This window comes from Akebia trifoliata, chromosome 2 (genome assembly GCF_017979445.1).
Source record: "Akebia trifoliata isolate Shusen 1 chromosome 2, ASM1797944v1, whole genome shotgun sequence".
NCBI classification, from domain to species: domain Eukaryota; kingdom Viridiplantae; phylum Streptophyta; class Magnoliopsida; order Ranunculales; family Lardizabalaceae; genus Akebia; species Akebia trifoliata.
This window is the reverse complement of record NC_141376.1, coordinates 30169875-30197204: the sequence shown is the minus strand read 5'-3', so window position 1 is coordinate 30197204 and position 27330 is coordinate 30169875. Positions and strand designations below refer to the sequence as shown.

The window sequence follows — 27330 nt, the reverse complement described above, 5'->3', positions numbered from 1 at the left end:
AATGGCATAGTAGAGAAGGCTTCTCGAAAATACAAAATCAAGATCTCGTATTTTCAAGAAATGGCAGTTGTGGTATCTAAACTCATTTTTACGATATATCGTACACGTGTCGTCTCAAGATACATTTCCTGACTTTTAAGTAGAATCTGAACCAACAACTTAAGACAATATTAGATTTTGACTCTTGGTGATTAGCACTAATTTACTACGTATCTAGGCTACATAGAAGATGCCTAGATTGAGCGCTAAGACAACATTAGATGGAATCTAAGGTCCAGAGACTACCTAAGAGCCAAATTTGTATTTAAAACTCCATTCAAAGACAAAAATATATTTCTAGAACCAAACAAAATGAAAGATTGAGCATAAAAGAATAAGAAAAAATTCTCCAGAATAATGTTACAATAAGGTTTAATCCTATTCAAGAGGATTCTGTAAATATATCATTCAAAAAATACAAAGTTGGAAACAATTGGTACTTCATTAGAAATAATTCATGATTTGACATGTGAATAATGAAAACTTTATTCTTAATTTTACAAGAATTGTTTTTGCTTAAGTTAAAATTTTATCGAAAAAAAAGGGGACGAGATGATCCCAAGGTACAACTTATCAGAAAAAGTGAGGATGACTCCTTAAGCCACCTCTAAATTACAAGATTTTTTATAAAACCGTTTTATTTGTTTCTCTTTTGTGAGTTTTATTTGCAATTTTTTTTTTTTCATCAACAATTCCCTTGAACATAGTAATAATTAAACACAACGTCAAAATTACTCAGATTTTATAAATTAAGGTAACCTTGATCTGAAACCAATAAAAAATGGTAAGTTATGCACGAATAGTGGATCAGCGATACTTCATGACATTCCCAAGAGGTAATTTTGGTACCCAAACTGTGATTTGTAGACATTTTCAACTCAAAATGCATTGGGACAGCAATCGAGCAACTCCTAATATAAGTTGGTAACCACATCATGCTTGGTCATTAAAAGAAAAAAATCCGGAGAATCCCTTAAGTCCCAAGTTAAGGCTTAATTTAGACTCCAGACATGTCACTTCAAGCTCCATTGGTTCAAAGAGAACAAATGTAAGACTGACCCAAACAATCCATGACTGAAGAAAGGGTTTGCATAGCAGAGATGACCAACTAATAATGCTAATAAAACAGAAAAGAACCATCTTCTCTGTTTCAAAATCAAATTCAAGATCAAAGATGAATATTAAGCAATCCATAACCATAGTATAAGCTGATAATTGCATCTTGTTTGAAACACGAGAATAAGTTGTAATTCACCACCTCTAGACCTAAGCATTAAGCATAATTCACTCTCTCTACATGTTAAAATATCCAAGGAAGAAGCAAATAACAGATCTGCACAGCAGAATAACATCGTATCTTACATCATCACCGATCGATGTCCGACTAGTGGTTGGGACCCACGAGAGATAGAAGAAAGGTCCTGTAATGGCCTGATGTTTCCGAGTGAATCGCATCACCCAATGGCTTTCTATATTTCTTCTGGTACTCAGCCTTTATATACTGCATATCAATTTCGGCCCTCGTGACAACTATTCTTATAAGTGTCATGTCATTGGTCCCCATCCCTTTCATTGCTTTATGCAACTCCTGCAAAGGTTTTTGAGGTATTAAAAGGTGCTAGCCAAGTTGATTTACATCGCAAACATACAAGAAACTTCAAATCAAGGAAACAGGTTAATGATGAGAACTAATTACAAATGGGTTGGGATCGATAGAGTCGTGAAAAGCGAACTCATATGTTCACATACAATCCTAGCCGTGTATTTTTGAGATCTAATGATTGGGGAAAAAGATGTATATTGAGAATACATTACAGATCTCTGAGATTTATCCCAACCGTTAGATCTCACAAATACACGGTTAGGATTGTGTGTGAACATACGAGTTCACTTTTCATGAGTCTTAAGGATCCTGACCCATTATAAAATTCAAGATGAATATAGAACTTACAAACAAAAGAATCAACCAATGAAAGATGTTAGGAGGATGGATACCTTTGCAAAGTACTTGGCAGGATTCTCTGCACATCTTAGGATTGTCAGAAGGGCAAACTCGAAAATTCCAGATGTTTCATCTTTTATAACCTGCAATAATTGAATGTGTCTAAGAATCACAGAAAGTCATCCAAGGTATCAAGATTGCTGGCGCCTATGGAATGGAAGGAATGAAAGAAAATTCGAAAGCCAGAAGTCCACACAATGTTTTCAGGCGCCAAGGCGTGAGGAAAGACACTACGTTGGCCAATGCTTTGAGGTGTAAGCCTCAAGGTATAAAGCGTAAGCCTCAAATGCATAGTATTTTTAAATAAATAATATAACTATTAACATGAATACTATTAAAAGACTAAAAAAATTAGGATAGCCGAAACATATTTCCAAATTATTTCAAATCCACAATCGAATTCCAAGTTATAATCCATTACAATAAATAATAATATAAATTATTTTAATTATTTTATATGATAGCAAAATAAAAATATTAGAATGGTCGAAAAATTCTACAATATATATATATAAGAGTCATGCTGGAGTGACCTCAAGCTGGAACCTTCCATCGCACTTCTTGACATGAAAGTGGATAGGAACCATGGATGCTTTTTCATTTGTATCTCGATCAAAAGCATCTATGGTTCCCATGCACTTTCACGTCAAGAAGTGTGATATGAGGTTCCAGCCTGAGGTCACTTCAGCATTATTCTATATATAAATATAAATATAAAATAATATTTATTGCACAAGTACTACTAAATATTAGTTTTTCAATAACTTCCTCTGTAAAATACTAAATACTATAAAATATTTATCACTCAACGCAATGATTTTCTTTGCATATATACTATTTTGTATTCGAATTCATTTCTAAATATCCCACTTATGTTGCATGATAGCAGCAATAAAGAAATATGAGTAAAGAAGAAATTTATAAAATCTTGCATAGTAAACAAAAAAGATGTACAAAAGAAAGAAAAGAGAAGAAATATATATTTCTTATTATATACAGTAAATAATGTTAACTTGTTATATATAAATAATAAGTTAACATGAGGCATATGCCTCAACCCAAAAACGTAAGCCTCGCACTAAGGCATATGCCCTTTGGTCTAAAGCGTAAGCCTAACTTCTTTTATCTCTCAACCAAATGCCTCGGGTGTTTTTGTTGAGCCTCATCCCAAGGCGTGCCTCAAAGCGTAAGCCTCACGCATCTCTAAAAACACTGTCCACATACATAAGAAGTCATAAAAAACTATGTTACCTGATTCGTGGGTTTGCTCAATTCGAATTCGGGTTCGTGACTCAAGAATGAACCCAGCTTGTAGGGGTAGCCAGAGAATAGGGCATTTGAAGGTTGAAGTGATGAGTAGGATAAAAAAGACATTAAAGATAATAGATTTAGACAAGAAAAGACCAAGCTTTTTTTTTAGCCCAACAAGGTTAAAGATGAGGGTATTTGGTCATTTTTCTTCAGTCTATTAATAAAGACCAATGTCAAAGGGGCATGGTATCAGCTTAAAATTTTAGCCGGATATCCCAAATAATATCAACATGTAGGGAGACGTAAAACCAAAAAAAAAAGGCAAAACGCAATTCTTGTTTAGTTCGCTGCATGTGACGAACGGAGAGCAAACCATACCGCAAATTGGGTAACCCTGATGAAAAGTATCAAGGTTCTATTTTTCTTTTGGTTTAAGATCTTCAAAGAATTCCACGAACTTCTCTTTCAAAAATTTGCTTTTTCAGATGGTGGTTGGTGACACATGTTGAGGGTAAATGTTGTAATTTTAGTTCTTATTCTCCTTTTTTGGTTTGATGTGTCTGTGCAGGCAGGTCTCCTCAAACTCCTCCATTGTAGCTCTCTATTGATTCTAATGAATTTTTAGCTCTCAACAAAATAAAAGAAAATGAAACATGAAAAGAATATAGACCCAAATTTCAAGGGGCATATACTACACCTTATCCAGTGAGCTTGCATACATACTGTGGTAGGTAGAACTAACTGCAGCTAAATGTGCCCTGCTTTGTTCGCTGAAAATGTGGATAAAAGCTTTCTCATCAGTTCCCCATTTCTTTTCTCCAGCTTTATATAGAGTCTTGGCATCCTTCTCTACCCTCATTCGATCAACTTCCATTCCTTCATATCGTGCTATACTAACATATGCAAGCAGTAGCTACATGACGGTATTTTAAATCAATATAATTGATATTTCAGGAAACTAGCACACGTTCTCCGTATAAATGTCTGAAAATAGAATCAACAAAAATGACAACTTCATCCTGAGTATAATTTTTTTAGAAAAATACTTTCCTTGATAACTTCGTAAGATTTCAAATCTTACTAAGGGTCATTGGGCCCACATGGATTACCTTATTGGCAATCCAATACCACAGCCTCCTAGATTTAATGGAAAAACTCAGATTCAAGGGAAAAAACTAATTTTTAGCTCATCCAAGGGGTTGAAAAGGGATGGCTACCTTAGTCCCAAATTTGAAATTAAAATTCAACGGTGAAAAATAACTTCTTTATTTTTTTAAAGTTCTGAAACTACATCCTTGTGGCATAACTTAGTCAGGCTAGCCTGACTCTTTTTTTTTTCAAGTGTGCCCTTTAATAACTCGTATAGAATATAAAAAATGATATGTTGACAAGTCATGGGGATAAGGTTCTAGGATTCTAGCCACCACTTAGTAGGAACTCATAAGTCATAATGAAAGTCAACTGGCAATAAAACATTGTTATGCAGATGTAATAATATAAGTAAATATGGGAAACAATATAATTTTACCATTATAAAGGCATCATTAAAAGGGGAAAAAAGTATACATTTTTTTTCTTTATAAGATGCCCCTCCATTTACTTTGATATTAAAATAACCAATAGGATATAAGCATCTCTGAGCAATCGTTAATCATCCAATTTTCCACTTCTTTTGCATTCACTCTGCCACAACGGGATCCCCCCTCCCTCACACATGTTTTCAAAGTTACTTTTAGTAACTTCTTAATAAAAGGAAACTTATAATAGATGAAATAAATCATGAAACAGAGAGAGAGAGAGAGAGAGATGACCTTTTTGTGATCGTCAGATGCTTGATAATCAATATCATGCTCGAGGTGAACACCAAACTTTGCATGATATATTTGTTTGATTACTTGTATTTGGGATGGAGTACGGGAACATATAACTTCAGTGGCAGCTCGCAGATCAATGAGGTCCCCACTCAATGCCTCTCTCACTATAGTTGCATCACGACCAGCTGGATCATGCATCCAAAGCAAGACGGCTTTCTGAAACAAGCATTAGATACATTAGAAAGGCATAAAAAATGAGAGCTTATATGACCACACTAACTTCATTTTATAATAATTCGAACAATGAAATTGAATACGGGATCAAGGGTGCTGACATATCACACAGCCAAGATAGTATTGACCACAATCTTTGTCTCTCTCATAAAAACTGAAATTTGCCTGTTGTCAAATTGCCATTGCAGCTATTTTGTTTCAGAAACCCCCCCTTTATGTTTGTATCCTTTGGTGTGTTGTAAAAAAGTTGGTGTGATCAAGCTTCAAAATATTGCATCGGAATTTATTGGCCGATACATATTGATTTTTTAACATTCCAATATGATACCAGCAAGAAATTGAAACATTCGCTGTATTGTCCCTAGCCCTCGATTTTGTTGTGTGTGTGTGTGTGAGAGAGAGAGAGAGAGAGAGAGACCTAAAAGTGATGCAGGATGGTGAGGGAAGAAGAGGAAATTTGGGGATTAGATTTAGGATTTGGGCTCATGGTTTTTAAACTCGTCTGAGACCGAGACGTATCGCCCGAGTTAACTCGGTCAGAGCCCAACGAGACCAACTCACAAAGTGTTATGAGACGACCGCGTATCGTGAGATAAGCAAGTTGTCTCGGACGATATTTTTGATTATCTCGGCCGATATGAACGAGACAGCACAGTAATGGTTTAACTCGCGAGTTAAACGAGACGTATCGGACGAGATTTTCAAAATCTCGTCTGAGTTAATCGATATAAACGAGTTAAAGTCTTAACCCTCAATTCTTTCACTCCCAAATTGATTTTTTTTAATTTTATATTTTTTTGGATTCATTTTTTATAGGAATTATTTCTGAATTTTTTTCAGATTTTTTAAATGGATAAAAACCATTGTCTTAATGTTGAACGAGACGAGACGTATCATCTGAGTCCACTCGGTATCAGAGCTGAACGAGACGAGACGTAATAACAAGTTTAAAAACCATGTTCGGGCTAGGATAGGATGAACTCATAAGGTAAAATGAAGAGTTTTGTAAATTATGACTACAATCCAAAAAATGAAGTTTTTTGGACGGTGAGGGAGGAAGATGAAAAAAGGGTGGTTAGGGAATTTGGTTTAGGATTGGGCTAAGGATTTGGTTATAATAGGGTTAAGGATTTGGTTATAACAAGGATTCTTCAAACGTTTTGGGTAAACCCAAAAGGTAAAATGAACTTTTTTTTGCAATTATTGTAGGATAGAGGGAAGGGTTAAAGATTAAGGTTTATAAGGTAAGGAATAAAGATTAAGAAAATAGAGAAAGGATGATGACATTTGTGGGTTTCAAGAACCAAGAATTTAGGAATCAAGAAATCAAGATTCAAGATTTCAAGAAATAAAAAAAATTAAAAAAACAAGAATCAAGAAAACATATTTTATGGGTGATTTCTTGAAAGAATTATAGGGTTCTTAATGGTTTCTTGTTCTTTTAAAAAATAAATGTAGAAAAGATGGATTGAAGAAGAAGATTAAAAAAATTATATTTACCTTGTAATCACCCCAATGATTTTCATGGCATCAACCACATTGAATGCACTAACATTCAAAAGAAAACAATGACTTCTGTAATTATATTTATTTTATTTATCATCTCCTCCAATAAACCCTACTACAATATATAAATAAGGAAAATCAACCAAAGGTCCTAATAAAACTAAAATATCAAATAAAATAACCTAATTTTTGTAACTTTCTCTCTCCTAATTTTTTCAACCCTAGCAAACTTAAATAAAAGATAAACTAAAGTTACTAAAATATCTCTAAATATTATACTAAGACCATGGGTCAATAAAACATGAAAATAAGCCCAAAAACATAAAAATAAAGTCCTAAAACAACTCAAAAAAAAACTAAGTTAAAATAATCTTGAACAATAAAACGATAAATCTAGACCCAATTAAGTGAAAACCTAAATAATTACAAATTTTTTGCCGAAACCCATGACCATGACTTGATTTGAGTTTATGATTAGAAATGACCCAATGTCTAAGCTTCGCCAGATTTCGATTCAGGTTTTCACCTCTTCTCCTTATTTTTTCTTATTCTTCTTCTCCTCCTCCTTTATTCTTCCTTTTTTTTTTTTTTCTTCAAAAAAGGGGAACCTCTTTTAAGACTGAGAACATGCCCTTGACCTCGATCTATTATTGAAAAGTGAGTAATTAGACAAACCCCCTTCCATGTTTGTATAAATATTTGAAAAACCCCTTTGTTTTCAAAATTTAATATGCCCCTTGACCTAAACCTCCCTTAAAAATTTATATTTTAATGTATTGAATGTATCATTTGTATCAGAATGTATCGGTATCGTATCGGGTTTTAAGGAAACCAATACAATGAAAAAATATGAGATTTTAAACCTTGGGTGAAGTAATACAAGCTCTCAAAAAAAAAAAAAAATAGTCCCAAATATTTTAAAATTTTGATTTTGAAACATTGATAAAAAACCAGTTGATCTTATTCTTCTAAAGCACTAGAAATTAAAGTTGCAATCAAAAGGGCAAAAAATAAGAGAACTACTATTGGCACCCTAAACACCCCAATTAAAAACAAAGAAAATAAGTAAATTGTTGAGAATAAGTAAAACAGAGACTCTTTCTCGTTTGCTTGTTTTTTTTTTAATGTTTTGTAATGTCGAGATAATAAGTTGAGCCAAACCTTTGTAATGTTTGAATGGTGTGTTTTAATCTTTAATTGGGGTGTGATAAATAATTTAAGAAATTAGGGTGAAATAAGTAAAATAAACATTAGAATCCAAGTCAAATTACACAACACTAGCCAAAGAAGCATGCTTGGATGTTCAAGTAATACCTTGAGGTTGCCACTAAGCTCTGAGGAAAGACGTTTGTTGATGTCATCAGAATACGTAGCTCTGTACTCTTGTTGGATTAAAGCACGCTGAGTTGCATCCCGATGGGCAAGGATACCAACAACTGCTGCAGTGTCACAACCCAATCCTGAATAGCAATAATTAGAAGTTAAGTTTCATTAACTTTGTTGAAAATAATACATTCTTGGGATGAAAACTTTTTAATTATTTTGATCCTAAAGTTAGTTCAACAATATCCAGGCCCCCTTGACCAAGTTCATAAACAAGACACCTGTCCATCTGGCCTACAAATTGGGGACAAGTCACGCCTAGTAGAGCTAGCGGAAAATCAATGTCGACCTGTGATTGTATAGTCTAGCTAGTCTATTCTGTAGTTGTGGGAGTTAAGAAAGATATGGAAAATGGTCCAAAACAGAGTATAGATAGGATGGTTACAGCCATCTGTTTGGTTTGATAGTTAGTGCCGAAAAGACCTAAATGTTCTCCTTTTTTGTATCACATCAGCATAACAATTCCAGCTTCCCAAGATTATATGATTCTAAAAACAAAAAAAAAGGAGGGGGGGGGGGGGGGGTGGTTTATTCATCTAGGGAATGTATTCTCACAAAAAATTATATTTTGGAATTAAGATATATAAACTAGAGTTCGCTCGTGGCCATACTAGGCATCCTCTTAGAGGTTAAGGGGGTAAAAGAGGAATAATATAAAATTGGAAGGGTATTATTAAAAAATCTTTAGGGTTAAAGGGGTAAAATAGGAAAATAGTAGTTGGAGGGATATTATTGAAAAAATGGAGGGAGGAGTGAAAGGAAAGACAATAAAGTTGAACGGGTGAAGGCAATCAAGTGAGGCCCAAACAAAGGGGTGGATGGGAAGTTTATCCCCCATAATTGTACCAACAGTGAGATTCACAGTTGTGTTTTATTTTATTTTATATATATAGATGAAACATAGAAAAAATATGAGATATGAAGTAGAACTACACAATTGCTAGAGCCTTTGGGGTGAGTTGAAGGAATTTTGTTCCTAAATTCAGTTCTAGTAAAAGCCATGACTATTGTTAATTCTACCCTGTTCATATCCACAATCACTACCTTAATCCATGCTCCTTTTGGTCTTCTTGTCATTATTTTAGGTATGTCAACCCACATATTCCTTCTCATTGGGACTAAAATCATCTCTGTTGAAAATGAACAAACCATCTCAATCAACTTTCCCTTGTTTTTTAACATTTACTCCCTTACCTTTGACTCCATGAAAGAGATCTCTATTAGGTTTTTCTTGGTAATTTATTGGAAAAATTAGAAGTGACAAATATTAAAATTGTAAATTTAAGGAGAATTTTGAGGTACCCTTCCATGTTTTAGTGAAAATTGAAGATACCAAACTTCCAAATAGAAGATATTCACCCAAAATTGTATTTTACCTCTAGGTTAACCTTTTTTTTTAACTAATTCAACCTCAGCTTTAACATAATGTTCTTCAACCTCTCGCCAAAAACCCTTGATTTTTCTTCAAAAAAAAAAAAAAACTCATCATCTTCAATCTCGCTGAAAACCCTACATTGTTCTTGAAGTTTGAAAGTTGAAGAAGATAAAATCTTGAGATAGAAGACAATGGTAAAAAGCTTTACCCTACAGTTTAAAATGATGTGCTTTCATCTAGAAGTTGAAGATGAGGGTATTCTTGTCTTTTTCAGTAAGTCTCTCGTGGAAGATTGAAGTTAAAGAGGTACGTCATCAGTTTTAAAACAAAAATACGTAAAAAATTGCCCTAAATTCCTTTATTCAGGGCCCGTTTGGTAACCATTTTTAAAAACCACTACAAGGCACATAATCCATTTTGATGCATTTAATGGTTTATTGACCTCGATATTGACGTTTGGTAGCTAGTAACAAAAATAGCTATTCAAAAATGAAAATGGAATTTTTCACTAAAATCAAAATTAGAAAATAGTTGTTTCCATAATGAAAAAGAAAAATCTCCTTTCACGGGATTCTCACGGAGCAACTTCCCTCACTCATGTTTTCTAACCAAATTAGAGGGTTTTACATCTCTTTCCATCTCTCACTGTGTAGGGTATGGGATAGATAGTGCATTAAGAGAACACCTCTCTCTAATGGTGTTTCGAAGCATACTTTTGACCCCCACTAAATCAAACGAATCTGAAATTTCATGTCTTCTTCCTTATTTCTGTGGTCATCTTTCATCTCTGCTATCTCCTTTGCGACCATCATAATCATTGTCCTAATTCTCAAAGAAGAAGACCTAGGTGAAGGGTATCTCAGATTTTGACCAAAAACACAAAACAAGTCATTCCTAACATTGGCCATAACTTGATGAGGCATCTAACATAGACCAAAACAGGGTATGTATGACCATAATAGGTTCATAATACATACCTATTTTGTTGTTACAAAACATGGAACTGGTTTTTAAGGTTCTGAAAGGGCTTTTCTATCGAAGCCCTTTTCTATTTAACCCCTCAAACAATACATACAGTCGACAAATGATGATAACAAATTGCATACATAGAGTTGATGGGTTGCAAAAATCCCAGTGACTTGCTTGTACTCAAATTGATGCAGAATGTCATAGATTTTATTTCATTACATAGGTTTTACTTCATTCTTTTGGAGAGAACAAACTTAGTTTTATCTATGCTTTCTCTTCACCATTATTTGTTTGTATCAATGACAAATTTTCAAACTGCAACATTCTAGAAATTAGGCCTAGAATGAGATTTAGCATCGACAAGAATATTAATGCCACCTATACAAAAAAATATATATATAATAGCCATAGAAGGAAGATGATAATGCCTCTTTTCTATTTTGCTTGACACGTTGAAGTGCATATTTTATTCCTTTCATATATATATATATATATACATCGTGGTGCATTTTTTATTTTGGATATACTCATTTTTCTATTGACGTAGTTTGGGAATAAAATAATGTAAAATGTATTATTTTTTAGTTGGCCAAGGAAGTAAAGCAAGAAATGGGATATTGGAGGACAGAAATGGAAAAAGTATTATGTGATTTGTTGATCAGTCAAATTTTACATGGGAATGGGCCCAATTGTTTTGCAAAAAAAAAGCATGGTCTCATGTAAAGGAAGAATTTAACAAGGCAACAAAGAAAGGATTTACTATGGATCAAATTAAAAATCGATATAATCTACTTAGGACAAGGTATAGGGATTGGAAGAAGATTATGGATATCAGTGGTTTTGGGTGGGATCCTCAAAGAAAGGTTGTTACCGCAGAATTAGGATTATGGGATGCATATCTTAAGGTACTATCACCATCCAAACTCATATTTTCTTGTTATTACATGACTTATTAAGCTAATTATTATAAATTATCACTACAGGATTACCCACATCATACTAAATACAAGACATCGGGGCGCACTTTATATGATGTATTATGCACAATATTTGGAGATAATACTGCTAATGGTACTTATGGGTGGGCATCAGCTGAAGAAATTTGGCAGCAGATGTTGAAATTCTTCCATCACATCCCAATGTAGATCCTACTACGACAACATCAACTATGAACCAAAATACATCGAGAACTATTTTAGAGGACATTAGTGATAGTGGGAAGGGGGTCACAGGAAATGATTCTCTAAGTGTAAATCATTAACACCATCCAATCATCGTCATGGGAAAAGAGAATCAAAAGCATCAGAATTGAGTGATGCATTGTTAGCCATAGCCGATGCTACAAAGTCAAGAAATGTTGTAAGTGACCCAGACAACGATAAGTATTCTATGCCCAATTGTGTCCAAAAGTTGGATGCAATTGAGGATGTGAGATCAGAAAGTTACATGGCTGCATTGGAGAAGTTTGCAGAACCTAGTTGAATACAAGCTTTCTTAGCAATGAATCTCGATCGTCAAAATGAATGGTTGAATAAAATGGATCATAATATGTAGGATCTTTTGGACATTCATTTAGGTAGTTTGGATGTTTTTTCTTATGCATAGACGGTTACTTTTTGTGATGCGTAATTATTGGATGAAATTTTTGGCTATTAGTATTCAACTTTTAAACTATTCATTATCTTTTGTGGGAGATGGTCGTTTATTTTCATTATTTTTATAGGTTTATTTATTTTTAACAGTTATAATGGACTCATATGAAGAACATGAACAAAATATTATCAATCTAGCAACTGCAACAATTGTTGTAGCCCACTACAACACATATTTATGCAAAGTTCCTATTAGAAATTCAATTTTGACCGGGAATGGATATGTGCAAGAAATTTTACATGGCCATCCTATCATATGTTATGATACATTTCATATGGAAAAGGTGGTGTTTTTGAAGTTTTGTAACATTCTTAGAGAAAAATCTTCTACGTGATAGTAGATGGTTGTGTGTGGAGGAACAATTGGCTATATTTCTTCTTTATCATAAGGGCACAATAAGCGTAATAGATTGATGCAAGATCGTTTCCAGCATTTGGGGGAAACTATAAATAGATATTTCAATGAAGTTCTAATGGCTATAGTGAAGTTATCACGGGAACTCATTAGGACTCCATCTTTTTCAGATACTCCTCCTGAAATTTGTTACAATCAAAAGTATTGCCCATGGTTTAAGGTAGATACTCGACCAAACTAAATATTTTGTCTCTTACATTAAGTTTTTTAGTAGACAATGTTTTTGTCATCTTTTTCAAGGATTGAATTGGTGCAATAGATGGTACACATATTAGAGCCATAGTGCCATCCGATCGACAACTTCCATTCTTCAATAGGAAAGGATTTATTACACAAAATGTAATGGATGCGTATTAATTTGATTTGCAATTTATTTATATATATGCTGGTTGGGAAGGATTAGTTAATGATTATTGCATTCTTTGGGAAGCTTTAGGAAATAGGATACTAAAGTTTCCCATCCCCTTGAAGGTATCCACAATACCCATATGTTAGTTTATTTTAATTATATGAATAATGGACTAATATTATTATAATTATTTTTTGTATAGGCAAATATTATGTTATTGATGCTGGATATCCTAATATGCCAGGCTTCCTCACACCATATCGAAAAGTGCGATATCATCTACAGGATTATAGAAATGGTGGTAATCAAAGATTGGAACCTAAAGAGTTATTCAATTATTCTCACTCTTCTCTAAGAAATGCAATCGAGCGCTCCTTGGGTGTATTAAAGGCTCAATTTCCAATACTAAAAGAGCCAGCTCCTTATCCTTTTCCTACACAGAGGTATATTGTAGTGGCAGCGTTCGCGATCCACAACTTTATTTGAGTACAAGGGCAAGAAGATGATTTATTTTCAGTTTATGAGAATGAAGATTATGCGTTAGAACAAGAAGAGCAACAAACCGATGACCAATTAAGCAATAGTGCATCTTTGCATCTCCAACAACAGTGACGAAATCAAATGAATACCTTTAGAAATGGAATTGCAGATGCAATATATAGAGGTGTTCCATAATCAAAGTGAACCAAAGGTAGGTGGCGATAGAGCATGAGTTTGGATGTTGCCCTTAAAACTTTGAAAAAGTATGAATTGGTGTTATTTGGATGATTTTGAATTGGTGATTTTGTGTTGATATTTTTTTTTGAAGTAGAGTTAACTATCTTAAAAAAGTTACGCCTTCAATCTAAATGATAATATGTACATGCGTATATGTATATATATATATAGGATCAGGATCCGTGAACACACATATCTACTCATATATCTACAACGAGTTTTGTCCTATGTGCGCAAAAAGTTTTGGCTTGAACTGATTTTTGGTGAGGATGATCTCTATGACGAGGATATCACCTTCGCCAAAAATCAGCTAATTCTAAAACTTCTAACCCCATATTTATGAGTTGAAGAATAGTGGACCGTCCATTTTTGTAAATTACTTTTCACATGGTTAAAAATTTTGGATTGAGCTGACTTTTGGTGAGGATGATGTCCTCATCATAGAGATCATCCTCACCAAAAATCAGCTCAATCCGAAACTTTTAGCCACATAGGTTGTAGATATATGTGTACACGGAGCAAACATGACATTTCACATGAGCAATTTTTAATGGGAATCACTTTTAACTGCTCGGTAATATTTTTTTTAAGAATGGTTTCTTTTATAATAATTTTTGGTATAATCATTTCTAAACGTAGAATGAATTTTACTTAGAATGGTTACCAAACGGACCCTCATTAAGTCATAAACATAAAATAAAATCCAATAAGTGGTTCATGAAATTTTCTAGGGCAAACTATTTCAGGTCTGATACTCAAAAATTTTAGAAACCCTTCACCCTTTTGTGCTCATCTCTAACACATAATACCCACAAATTCAAATTGAAGAAAAACTCAAAATCAAAACATAACAGGGCTATAACAGGGATTTTTGGCTCACTATTACCTTTGAAACTTTTAAATTAAAAAAAAAAAAAAAAAAAAGAGGAATCACAGAGAGATTCTTACCTTTAAAAGCACGATAAAGTGCGACAGCGTCATCGCGGGGAGAAGTTAACACAGGTGGAACGATAAGAGTTGACATCTCTCTCTCTTTCTCTCTTTCTGTTTTCTTCTGCTTTCGCCCTTCTCTCTCTCTCTCTCTGAGTAGTTCAATTGGTAAAGGAATCGTCTTTCCCTCGCAATAATTAAGGTGATTTAGACGTATCATCTACGTTTTGCTGAATATTTTTATATGCCCAATGTTATTTTTAAATTGACGACCATCCCTTGACCTGGTCTTTCCTATTAGGCCAATGAAAATGACGTCAAACGTTTTTTTTTTTTTTGAACCCAATATCTTTAATTGATAGATTAAAAAAATTTTGAATAATGCTGAAGCGACCTTGTATTTCTTAACGTGAAAGTATATGAGAATCATAGATATTTTTCATGTCAAGAAGTGTGATATGAGGTTCCAGCCTCAGGTCACTCCAGCATGACTCAATAAAATTTACTCTCATCTTCTATTTTAAAATTTTATCTATTTCAATTTTCATGTATTAAAAACCTTTAAGGATTGGCTTAAAAGTAAAATTAGTGATATGAATTTGTCCCTTTAATCATGTGTTTGAAATTGGATGGACTTTTAACTTATTGAAATTTTTGTGGATCAAGATAAACGATTGTAGGGGTAAGTCATATTCCAACAAAAGTGTTGAGAGATTATATAATATCAAAAAAGAAAAAAAAATTGAACTCTAAAGAACAAAATGGAATTTTTAAAGATCTTTATGAAATTTCAGATGGAAAAATTGAGGATTTTCTGAAAGAGGTTAAAGAATAATTAAAAAGGGTCGATTTGAAGATGCTTATATAGATTATAGAATAATTGAAAAGGATCGATTTGAAGATGCTTATATAGATTACAACCAAATTACTATAGAAGTTGAAGAGGTTGAAAATAACTAATTTTGAGCAAAGAAAAAAAAATGCTTAAGTTTAAAATATAAGGGCATTTAAGTCATTTTACACCCATAAGAGAAGACCTTCTTCAAAGATTATGTCACAAGTTTGAAAAAAATTGGTATATCAAATATTCAATCAAAACTTGGGGGTGTGACTAATTGACCAAATATTCAATAATAATTAATAATAACCAGCAACTTTATCAACTACATCTACATTTACGAAAAATTCAATCCACCTCACCAGTAAAGTGTCACGTGGAAAATTATTTAGCTAGGAATAACCGATCATACTAAATTTCTTGAGTGCGACTTTATTGACGGGCATATTGTCAACGCATAGTGACTACACAATCCTATTGGAAGATTACTTGGAATTTTTTTGTAACAGTCCCTTTATCTTAATTTCTTTTACAATCCTTATACTCTTTATTAATTAAATACAAATTTAAATACTATTATTTTTCAATTGAAATAGTAAAACACTTGTCTTACTAATGTGGTAAGATTTTAATCCTTACCAAAGGTCGTTTTACTCATATGGATAACCACATCACCAGTCCAACACTACCACAGTCCTCTAAGTTTCATAAAAAACTCAGATAAAAAAAAAGATTTAAGAAATAATTTTTTTTTAGCTTGATCTAAGTTTTTAAAATTTGATGGCTACCGAACTTTCAAATAACTCCCAAACTTAAAATTGAAATACAACAGTGAAAAATAACTATTTTTTTGGGATTTGCATTTTCAAGGTTCATATACTTTTGTTCACAATAATATTGAAGCATCCGATCATGTTTTTGGATGGCACAAGGTGAGCTCAAGGTTATTTTGACACAATAGAGTATTTTAGAGAAGTACTTTTTCTACTAACTTAATAAAATTTGAAATCTTACTAAAGGTTGTTAAGCTCAAATGAATTACCAAATTGGCAATCAAATATCATGGTTTTCGATTATGGAAAAAAAAATCAAAAGAGTAATTTATGTAAAACAAATTATGCTTTTTGAATGAAAATGATTTCCTTGAAAATTCTGATAAAAAAATGAAAAAAAAATAATAATGAATGAAAAATATTTTTCTAATTAACCTGCAAAAATAAAAAAGAGGTGTTTTGACTTTTTACTATGAAAGATATTTTAAGATAGGTGTTATTGGCACCCCAACTTTGCTTATTACACTTCAATTAAAAATATAGAAAACAATTGAATGGTTGAGAATAAGTAAAAGTTAAGGTTCCAATAGAAACTCTTTCATTTTTTTCTTTTATTTTGTTTTGGGTTAAGGAGTTTATATGAACTTTTTTTTAATAGTAAAAAACTATTAAAATTATTTGAATGTGTTATATAATATTTTATTACGTTGAGATTGTAATTTGAGGTAAACCTTAGTAATAAATAAAGAAAATAAGTAAATGGTTGAGAATAAGTAAAAGTTGAGGTGCCTATAAAAACTCTCGTTTTTTTTTCTTAGATTCTTTTGTTTTAGATTTAAGATTTTATATAAATCTTTTTTTTTAATTATAAAAACTATTGAAATTGTTTGAATAAGTGCTATAATATTTTATTCTGTTAAGATTGTAATTAAAGGCAAATCTTAGTAATAAATAAAACAAGTAGGTGAATGGTTGAGAATAAGTAAAAGTTAGGGTGCCAATAGAAACTCTCATTTATTTATTTTTTAGATTCTTTTGTTTTAGGTTTATGACTTTATATAAATATTTTTTAATTGTAAAAATCTATTGAAATTGTTTGAATTAGTGCTATAATATTTTATTATGATGAAATTGTAATTTGAGGCAAACCTTAGTAATTTTTGAAGAGTGATTTGATATTTAATTGGGGTGTGATAATTAATTTAAGTAATTGGGATGTTAATAGCCCCTCTTAAAATGTCTCTCATAGTAAAAAGTTGAAACACCTCCTTTTATTTTTGTAAGTTAATTAGAAAGACATTTTTTATTCATTATTATTTCTATCTAATTTTTTTGAGGAAATCATTTTCATTCAAAAAAATATAATTTTTTTTTCTATAAATTTTTTTTTAGGATTAGAAATCTTAGTTTTGGATTGCCAATTTGATAATCCATTTAACCTCAATTATCCTAAGTAAGATTTGAAATCTTACTTAGTAGGAAAAACGTTTCTCTAAAATATTTTACTATTTTTGATTAACCTTGGGCCCACCTTGTGGCATCCAAAAACATGATCGGATGTTTCAATATTGTCAAGGACAAAAAATATGAACTTTGGAAAAATAAATCCCCAAAAAAATTATTTTTTTTTCAATTTTAAGTTTGAAAGTTATTTGGAAGTTTAGTAATTATCAAAAACTTACATCAAGCTAAAGAAGATTGTTTCTTGATTTTTTTTTATTTTTATCTAAGGCTTTCGATGAAATTTAGAGGGCTGTGATAGTGTTGGATTGGTGATGTAATTATCCATATGAGTAAAAAGACTTTTAGTAAGGATTAAAATCTTATTAGTTAGTAAGCTAAGTATTTTGCTATTTCAATTGAAAATGTCGGTGTTTAATTTAAATTTAATTAATAAAAAGTATAAAGATTGTAAAAAAAATTAAGATGGATGGAAGGACTAGGGCTGTCAATGGATAGATATCCGATCGGATAGTGTTATATCCGAATTCGAATCCGAAAATTTTTAGTACTATCTGAATTCGAATTCGAATCCGATCGGATATCACTAACGAATATTCGAATTCGTATCCGAATAAATTATCGGATATCCGATATTATCCGATTCGAATATGAAATCTAAATTTCGAAAATTATCCGAAATTTATCCGAAAAAATAAATAAATAAATAAATAAAATCAAATGGGTTTTGAGAGAGAGAGAGAGAGAGATTTCGACCGATTCGACCCGTCAGTGGACGCCGATGATGAAGGTGAGCCGCTGAGAGAGATTCCGACAGTGATTGAGAGGGGTTGAGATTGTGGAAAACGATGAGGGCTGAGGGCAGAAGACGATGAGGTTTTACCCTGTAAAAAAAATTGATTTTCTTATTTTTTCAACTCCATTCGAATCTGAATAAAAAAAAAATGGGGTTTTATTCTACGTGTGAGAGAGAGAGAGAGAGGTGCCAATGAATAGCCGACGAAGACAATGGTTATGAAGTTCGCACCGCATGGGTTTTACCGAGAGAGAAGAAGAGAGAGAGAGAGAGAGAGAGGAAAATGCGTACCTGCATGGTCGCCGGCCGGAGAAGAAGCTTGCAACCCCGCACGGTCGAAACCCCATCGTCGTTCCATTTACTTCGACTGGTTCGTGTGGGTTAGGTTGAGAGAAGATATAAAAACAAATTAAGTTTTTGTTATAAAACATGAATACACAGCTTATATATACATAAATAAATGTTTTGTTGTAAAACATAAATACAGAATACATATATTATTTCGGAGCGGATATTATCGAATCGGATAGCGCAATATCCGAATTTGTATCTGAAATTCATTCGAATTCAAAAATAACATCCGAATCCGAATCCAATATCCGAAATTTTTGGATAATATCCGATTTTCGAATTCGAATTCGAATTCGGATTCGAATTTCGGCTATCCATTGACACCCCTAGGAAGGACTGCTGTAAAAAAATTCCAAACAATCTTTTAATAGAATTGCGCTGTCACTCTGCGTCAACGATAAGCCCGTCAACAAAATTGTACTCAAATTTCTTACGTACGAGTGGATCAAAAGCTAAGATCACGTGGCATATTTTAATCATGTAGATATTGAATTTTCAGTAACGCCAAGTCACGGAGTAGTTGGCCTCGTTTAAGGTAGAAGTTAAAAGGGAAAAATTACCACAACGGTTACATTTTAAAAAATATAAACTAAAACGTCTTCCAAGGGAAAGTTTCAATCATTTGAAGACCCACTTTCCAAAACATTAAAAATGTATGGTCTCAAGAATGTTGGTAAGTGCAAGTATCAGTTAAATTTTAACCCGTCAGTTAAAAAAGAGGTAAGTGCAATTATATAAATGTTGGGGGGTTAAAATGGAATTTTTCCATTAAAGTTTGAGGTACCTTGAATCACCTTTGACCTTGTTCTCTTCTTATGAACTAATACAAAATGACATCAATACCCACACAATCATTATATCTCTACAGAATATTTGAGATTGACCCATGTTTTCAAACTTTATATACCCCTGTACAGGGATGGAGTTGCACCCTCAATTATGCAGACAGCCCTCCAATTAATATTTGGAATACACAAGGTGATTTTAAGCTGATGAAGTAACCCTAGACCTTTGTCTTCTCCCATAAACTATTAAAAATGATGATTTTTCCTCTCCCCCCCCCCCCCCCCCATCCAAAAAAATAATAATAATAATAAAAAAATAAATAAAATCAGTCGTCATCTTAAAACTCTTCAATCTCCATCATAAATTATTTTTCAACGTGAGTTACCTCAATACATACAATAAAATCATTATATCTACTAAGACAATATGCATTCCAAACTATCTGTAATTTGGTAAAAGATCATTTTTAATAATTAAGTTATTTTTTAAAACTGTTAAAAAAAAACTACTAATAAATATTATAAATGGCCCTATATTGAAATGATCATGTTATCTTACAATTTTTTTCCCACAAAACCAATCACAATCTTCAATACTATTAAACAAAATAATCATCTTCAACCTTGACATATATCAATTTCAGCATTCAAACTTCAAGGAAATAAAGAATGTTTGAGGAGGTAGAAAATGGTAGAATTTTGGGAAGAAAATTCCAAGGTTGAAAACAATGGGTTGAAGATAAGCTTTAAATAGAATAAGGGTATGTTTGATTGCAGGTGGAAAATGGTTGGGAAAATGACTTTACATGGAAAATAAACATTGTCCATGGAAACAATTTTCTTCCGTAACAAAAATATCCAGCTCATAAGGATTTCATTTTCCCACCCCGACGTAGGGATTTCAAATCTCGTCGAAAATTTTCATCTCTCCCTATCTCACCTCTCTCCTCCTTTTTTGTTTCTAAAAACAACCCACCCCCTTTTTTCTCTCTTATAGCCACCTTCCTATTTTATACATTACCATTTTGACAATAATGTATGTGAGCAACTCTTCTAACAAGTCTTCCATTGGGACTCAAGGAATTGATTGGGCTTTTGGTGGTATGATCTTTGCTCATAGTTAATGCATTGTTGAAATTGCTCTCTTTCTTTCTCTCCTCCTCCTTCTTATTCATCATCATCTTAATTACCCATAAAATAGGGGATCACCCATCTTTTTTTTTTTTTTTTTTTTAAGTTTTTCCAAGTTGCAATCAAATGGTGGAATTCATTTTTTCATTGTCTCTACTACTTCATGCTTATTTTCCCATGGAATTCAATTTTCCTGGAATTCGAAAATCCCAACAATCGAACATGCCCTAAAAAGAATTTACCATAGTGGCTAAATAGCCTTAAGGTTGTTGGAAAATAAATGGAGTAATTTGACGAAAGAAGAAAATAACTTCTAGGTTCGAATATGATTCGATCTCTTTTAGACAAATATTTTCCCCTACTGGTTGAATCAAAGCACACAAGGGATTAATGAACAAATGCCTTCATGATACAAAAAAGCCTTACACTCAATTTACTAAATCAGATTATGTATGATCCGATTTAGTCTAGAACACTTTGAAAAAAATAACAAATTGATGATGTCTAGATCTTAAGCTTATAAAGAGAAGAATACAGAAATTTGCAGTGAAGAAATCTGAATTCTGGTTAGCTTTTTATAGCCGTTTTTGTGTCTGTTGACCAAAAATCATGATTTAATATCTCTTAGTTTAATAGCCGTTAGATTGTATCTGATCTAAGATCTAACGATCCAGACTATACCCTATCGAAGGTATGTATCTCATGCCTTTTAACCAACACCTTTTAGTTGAATTTATTTGATCTAGTTGCTCTAATCGCATTCGATCAGTTGTCATTTGATCTAATGGATCCAATCATCCCTGATTGGATACCAATCATGAATCAACACACCTGATCGATTATGATCGGGTACAATCATGAATCAACGCACCTGATCGATTCTGATTGAGTACTAACTTGATCCAACGCATCATATCATTTCTGATCCGGTATTAATTTGATCCATCGTATCCGATCGGATATTAACTTGATCATGCGATGCTGATCACACCCGATCCATCATACGTGACGGATCAACCACAATCGCTGGATGGTTTCGTATATTGAAAACTTTAAGGTTCCTCAGCTCCTCGCGACGATGCATAGTATGCCTCAAAGCATCCAATGCGCCCTAAACGCCCAATTGCTCTTTCGCACGTTGCACGTGCAGGTGCAGGGGTGATGCTTCACACCACCTCGAAGTACTGGATCAAAATCTTAAATGTGTGACACAAATACAACTAACTATGTTGACTATTACTTATAAGGTACACCACTTTCTTACTTATAAGTAATGTGGGACTTAGACCTTATATACACAAAAACCTCAAAATTTTAACTTAAGAAAAAAAAAATCAAAAAACTTATTTTATTTTGAACATATTCAAAAAATCTCCCACTATTTCAAAATATAAATAATTGAAATATATATATAATATTAAAATAGTTGCACCATTTAAGTGGCTGCCTACATACCCAAATAGGGATCAAGCTTCCATCGTTCTTACAACTAAAGAACAATTAAACAAATACATCAGTTTACAAAAAATTGGCATCATCATAGAGACTAGTACATAGATGAGAGGTATCTTTTAGATTTGAACCTTCACTTAGTATAAACAACCAGAGCTTTGTCAAGTTGCTGTGGTGAACGTATCTTGAACCAAGGACCTTTAGAGACAAATCAGATTCTTCACACATACTTTTCTCCATGAGATTGAGTATTCTATTTACTTTACACATTAATGGCTATGCACTATATTCTACTTTCATGAGTAATTTTAGAAACAGTTCAGTTTTCATATGAAACGACATAATTTCCTCACTCATATAGGTAAGTTCACTTGAAGTGAGTCTGTGAGTCACTACTTAAAATTTTTAGAACTTATTAAAGATTTGCATCCATCCTTTATCTTGCAAAACCAACATTTGATTTAGAAAATGGGGTCAATTAGATCTAATATCATGCTAAACTACTTATTTGACTTGTTTGTACCCATTAAACCTTGTCTATCTATTTCAAGACAAATTGATTTATTTTATAGACCTTGACCCCATTCCTTTAGAAGTTTTATATATCATATCTCTTGGAATTCCTTTAGTTAAAGGATCCGTTAAATTCCTATTGGATTCCACATAGTCGATTATAATTACTCTACTTTTGAGTAATTACTTCACAAAATTGTGTTTAAGGCTTATGTGCTTTGATTTTCTTTTGTACGTTTTATTTTTAACTTCTTACAATGTTGTCTGACTATCATAGTTGATCATTATAACTGGAGTGGGCATAGATTTCTAAGCTACTATGTCTCTTTACATGAATTTGCCAATGCTATCATTTCTGATATCATGATAAAGTCTGAAATACAAGTTTGCTTCTTAGATGCTTAAGAAATAGCAGCTCCACCTAACGTAAAGATCCAACCAGTTGCAGAATTTGAATTCGACTTAATATTATTCCAACTTGCATCACTGTACCCTTCAAGTACATTTGGATATCCTTAATAATGTAGTCCATAGTCTAAAGTCCCCTTCAAGTACTTTAAAACTCTAGATACAATATTCCAATGTTCGATACTTAGATTACTAGTAAAACGACATAACACATCTACTACGTGTGCAATATCAGGTTTTGTGCAATGCATATCATACATAAGACTCCCAATAACACTAGCGTATTCTAGTTGAACTTTACCACGACCAGTGTTCTTCATTAACTTGATACTAGAATCTATAGGGGTAGGGGCTGGTTTATGATCAAAATGACCATATTTCTTCAGAATTGTCTTAATATTATGAGATCTAGACAAAACCATTGCATTATATTTTCTTAGGATATTAATTCCTAGCATTACATCAACCTCCCCTAAATCTTTCATATCAAAATTAATAGATAGAAATCTTTTGATTTCTTCTACACATTCAATATTAGTTCTAAAGATTACCATGTCATCAACATATAAACAAATAATGACACCAACATTATTTTCAAATTTACAGTAAATGCATTTGTCAGCATCATTAACTTTGAAACTATAAGATAAGACTATTTTATCAAATTTCTCATGCCATTGAATATTTGCTTTAAACCATAAAAAGATTTAATTAGTTTGCAAATTTTTTTTTCTTGACCATGTTTAACAAAACTTTCCGGTTGCTCCATATAAATTTCTTCTTCTAAATTACCATTTAGAAATGTTGTTTTTACATCCATTTGATAGACAACCATTTTATGAATGGAAGCAAGAGAAATAAGTAATCGAATAAAAGATATTCAAGCTACTGGAACATAAGTGTCAAAATGGTCTATCCCGTGTCTCTATTTAAATCCTTTAACAACTAATCTAGCTTTAAACTTATTTATCGATCCATCTCCGTTCAATTTCTTCTTAAAATCCATTTACACCCTACAGGTTTCGCACCTGGGGGTAAATCTGAAAGAACTCAAGTCTTATTAGAAATAATCGAATTCATCTCATCATTAATTACTTTTTTTTCAAGATAATGAATCTCTAGAGTTCATAGTCTCAGAAAATGTAAAGGGTTCATCTTTTTCTACATTTAATATGAACCTAGTAATATTCTTGACTTCATATTTATTTTTTTCAACAAGATAAATTAGAAAGTCAAGTCCAAATGTGCGTTCAACTCTAGGTCTCTTACTTCTCCTAGGTTTAGGATCTTGTTGATCGGAACGTAGGTCACTACTAGTGTTATCTTGAATAGGTTGATGAATCTATTTAGGAATAGAATTTTCAAAAATTGGATCATGAGAATTTGACTTAGTCAAATCCTCAATAAATTCTACATCTACATATTCAATGACATCACTAGTTTTTAGATCTAGAAAATGATAAGTTAGGCTATTCTGAGAATAACCTATAAACACACACTTGTAGGTTTTAACTCCTAACTTTGGTATCTTAAGATTGGATTTTCTTACATAGGCAAGACACCCCCACACTTTGAGACGATTGAGATTAGACTTCCTTTTGAACCAGAGTTTATAAGGAGTAACATTATTTTTCTTTGTTAGAACTCTATTCAAAATATAACAAGCAGAAAGAATTGCTTCACCCACTAACGAATAAGATAAATTTGAACTAATAATCATAGCATTTACCATTTCAACTAAGATTCTATTTTTTCTTTCTGCAACTCCATTTTGTTACGGCGTGTAAGGAGTCGTAACTTGATGGATAGTGCCATGAGTTTCACAAAACTTAATGAACTCATTTGGATAATATTCACCACCCCTATCAGAACGTAAAATCTTAACTTTATGGTTAAATTGATTTTCAAATTCTATCTTAAAGATTCAAAATTTCTCAAAAATTTCATCTTTAGTTTTCATTAAATAAATATATGTGTACCTTAAATGATCATCAATGAAGGTAACAAAATATATATTGCTTCCACATGTTTGACTATTAAGGTCGCATACATCACTATGAATAAGCTCTAAGATAGTAGAAGTTCTTTCAACAGATTTAAATGATTTTCTAGTTATCTTAGATTGAACACAGGTTTGACATTTCGAAATATTCTCTAAATTACATTTAAGAATAAGTCTTAGATTAATCATACGTTTAATTGAATCATAATTAACGTGTCCTAATCTACCATGCCACAAACATAACGAATCAACAATATACACAATAGAATAAATTTTATTATTTAAATTTAGGCTGATCATGCCTTTACAAGAATAACTATATCCAACAAATACATCATTTTTGGACAAAGTAAGCTGATATGATTCATACACAAGTTTGAAACCTGATTTATTAAGTAGGTCTCTTGACATATTCTTGCTGATATCTGAAACATGGAAGATGTTGAAAAGAAGGATACTCTTCCCAGAAGTGAATCTAAGACCTACAGTCCCAATTTTGAGAATGTTGGAAATAGAATTGTTTGTCATTTTCACTTTTATTCCTTCACCACAAGTTTCATACTTTGTGTAGAGACTTATATCATTACAGAAGTGATCTGTTGCTCCAGTATCAACCCACCAATCACTGTTGTCTGATACAATATTTGCTAGTGAACGAGCACAAGAAACTGTTGCAATCATTACTCCCTCGGTTATTGCCTTATTTGCCTCTTTTTTGAATTTCTTTTTTCGATGTCGGCATTCTCGTGCATAATGATCAGGCTTGTTACAATAAAAATACTTGTTATTTTTCTTCTTGATTTTATCAGTTTTCTTCTTGAAGGATGAAGTTTTCTTAGGGTTTAACCTAAAATCAATCTTCTTAGACTTATCACCCTCAATCATATTTACTTTGATTTTCTCTATTTCTTCATCTTTATATTCTCTATTACAAACATCTTCTTCTATACGAAGATGACGTTGTAGAAATTTCAAAGTATACTTCTTCTCCTCATGCTTCATCTTTTTCTTGTAACTTTTTCAAGATTAGGGAAGCTTTGAAATGATAGTTCCCATTTGAAAATCTTCTAAAAGATCGATCATGACAATCTTAAGATCCCTAATGATTAATTGAAGTTCATGTACTTGAGACATAACTGGTTAGTCGTTGGACATCTTAAACTCAAAATAATTACTAATAATAAATTTTTGATTACTTATTTCTTCTATTTTGTATTTGTTTTCTAGGACTTTCCAAAGTTCTTTGATTGAGTTGACCATACGGTAAATATCATAAATCGGATTGGAGAAAGCATTAAGAATATAGTTTTTGCACAGAAAATCAAGCACCTTTTGTTTTTTATGTATTTTTTTCAATTTCGTACTGTCTTCTAGAGTAGCCTCAAGAATGAGTTCTAGATCATCCTCTAGAAAGTATGTTATGTTCAATGTAGTGAGAAAGAACAACACTTTTTGTTGTCATCTGGTAAAGTATTATCTATCGAATTAGTTAAGACGTGACATATTTTGATTCATCATTTGAAGAGAATGAAATGTCGAAGCCTCCATCGAATAAGTATATTTGTCTAAAATTGTTGAAAAATAACGGGAGTAATTTGATGAAGGAAGAAAATAACTTTTAGACTCAAATCTGATTGGATCTCTTTTAAACAAATATTCTCCCCTATTGTTTGAACCAAAGTACAAAGAGATCAATGAACAAATGCCTTCGGGATACAAAGAAGCCTTACACTCAATTTACTAAATCAGATTATGTACGATCCGATTTAATCTAGAACACTCAAAAAAAAAAAAGAAACTGATGATGTCTAAATCTTAAGTTTAGAGAGAATATAATACATAAATTTTCAATGAAGAAATCTGAATTCTAATTGACTTTTTATAGTCACTTTTGTGTCTGTTGACTAAGAGTCATGATTTAATGTCTTGATTTAATAATCATTAGATTGTGTTTGATCTGAGATCTAACAATCTAGATTACACCCTATCGAAGTTATGTGTTTCATACCTTTTAACAAACATATTTTAGTTGAATCTGTTTGATCTACTGGCTCTGATCGCGTTCGATCAGTTGTCATTTGATCTAATGGATCCGATCGTCCCTAATCGGATATCAATCATTAATCAACACACCTGATCAATTCTGATCGGGTACAATCATGAATCAACGCACCTGATCGATTC

The 27330-nt window shown here is 32.3% G+C and overlaps 1 protein-coding gene across 1 annotated transcript; it reads right to left on the bottom strand.

Annotated features, from left to right (window-relative positions):
• Positions 1-1214: 1214 nt before the first annotated feature.
• Positions 1215-14813, bottom strand: ANN5 (annexin 5). Its single transcript, XM_086432289.1, has 6 exons — positions 14655-14813; positions 8161-8306; positions 5104-5322; positions 3990-4205; positions 2035-2124; positions 1215-1627 (listed from the first exon to the last, which is right to left on the bottom strand). The coding sequence occupies exons 1-6, from the start codon at positions 14728-14730 to the stop codon at positions 1424-1426; spliced, it is 951 nt and encodes a 316-aa protein (XP_086288415.1). The 5' UTR covers positions 14731-14813; the 3' UTR covers positions 1215-1423.
• Positions 14814-27330: the final 12517 nt, after the last annotated feature.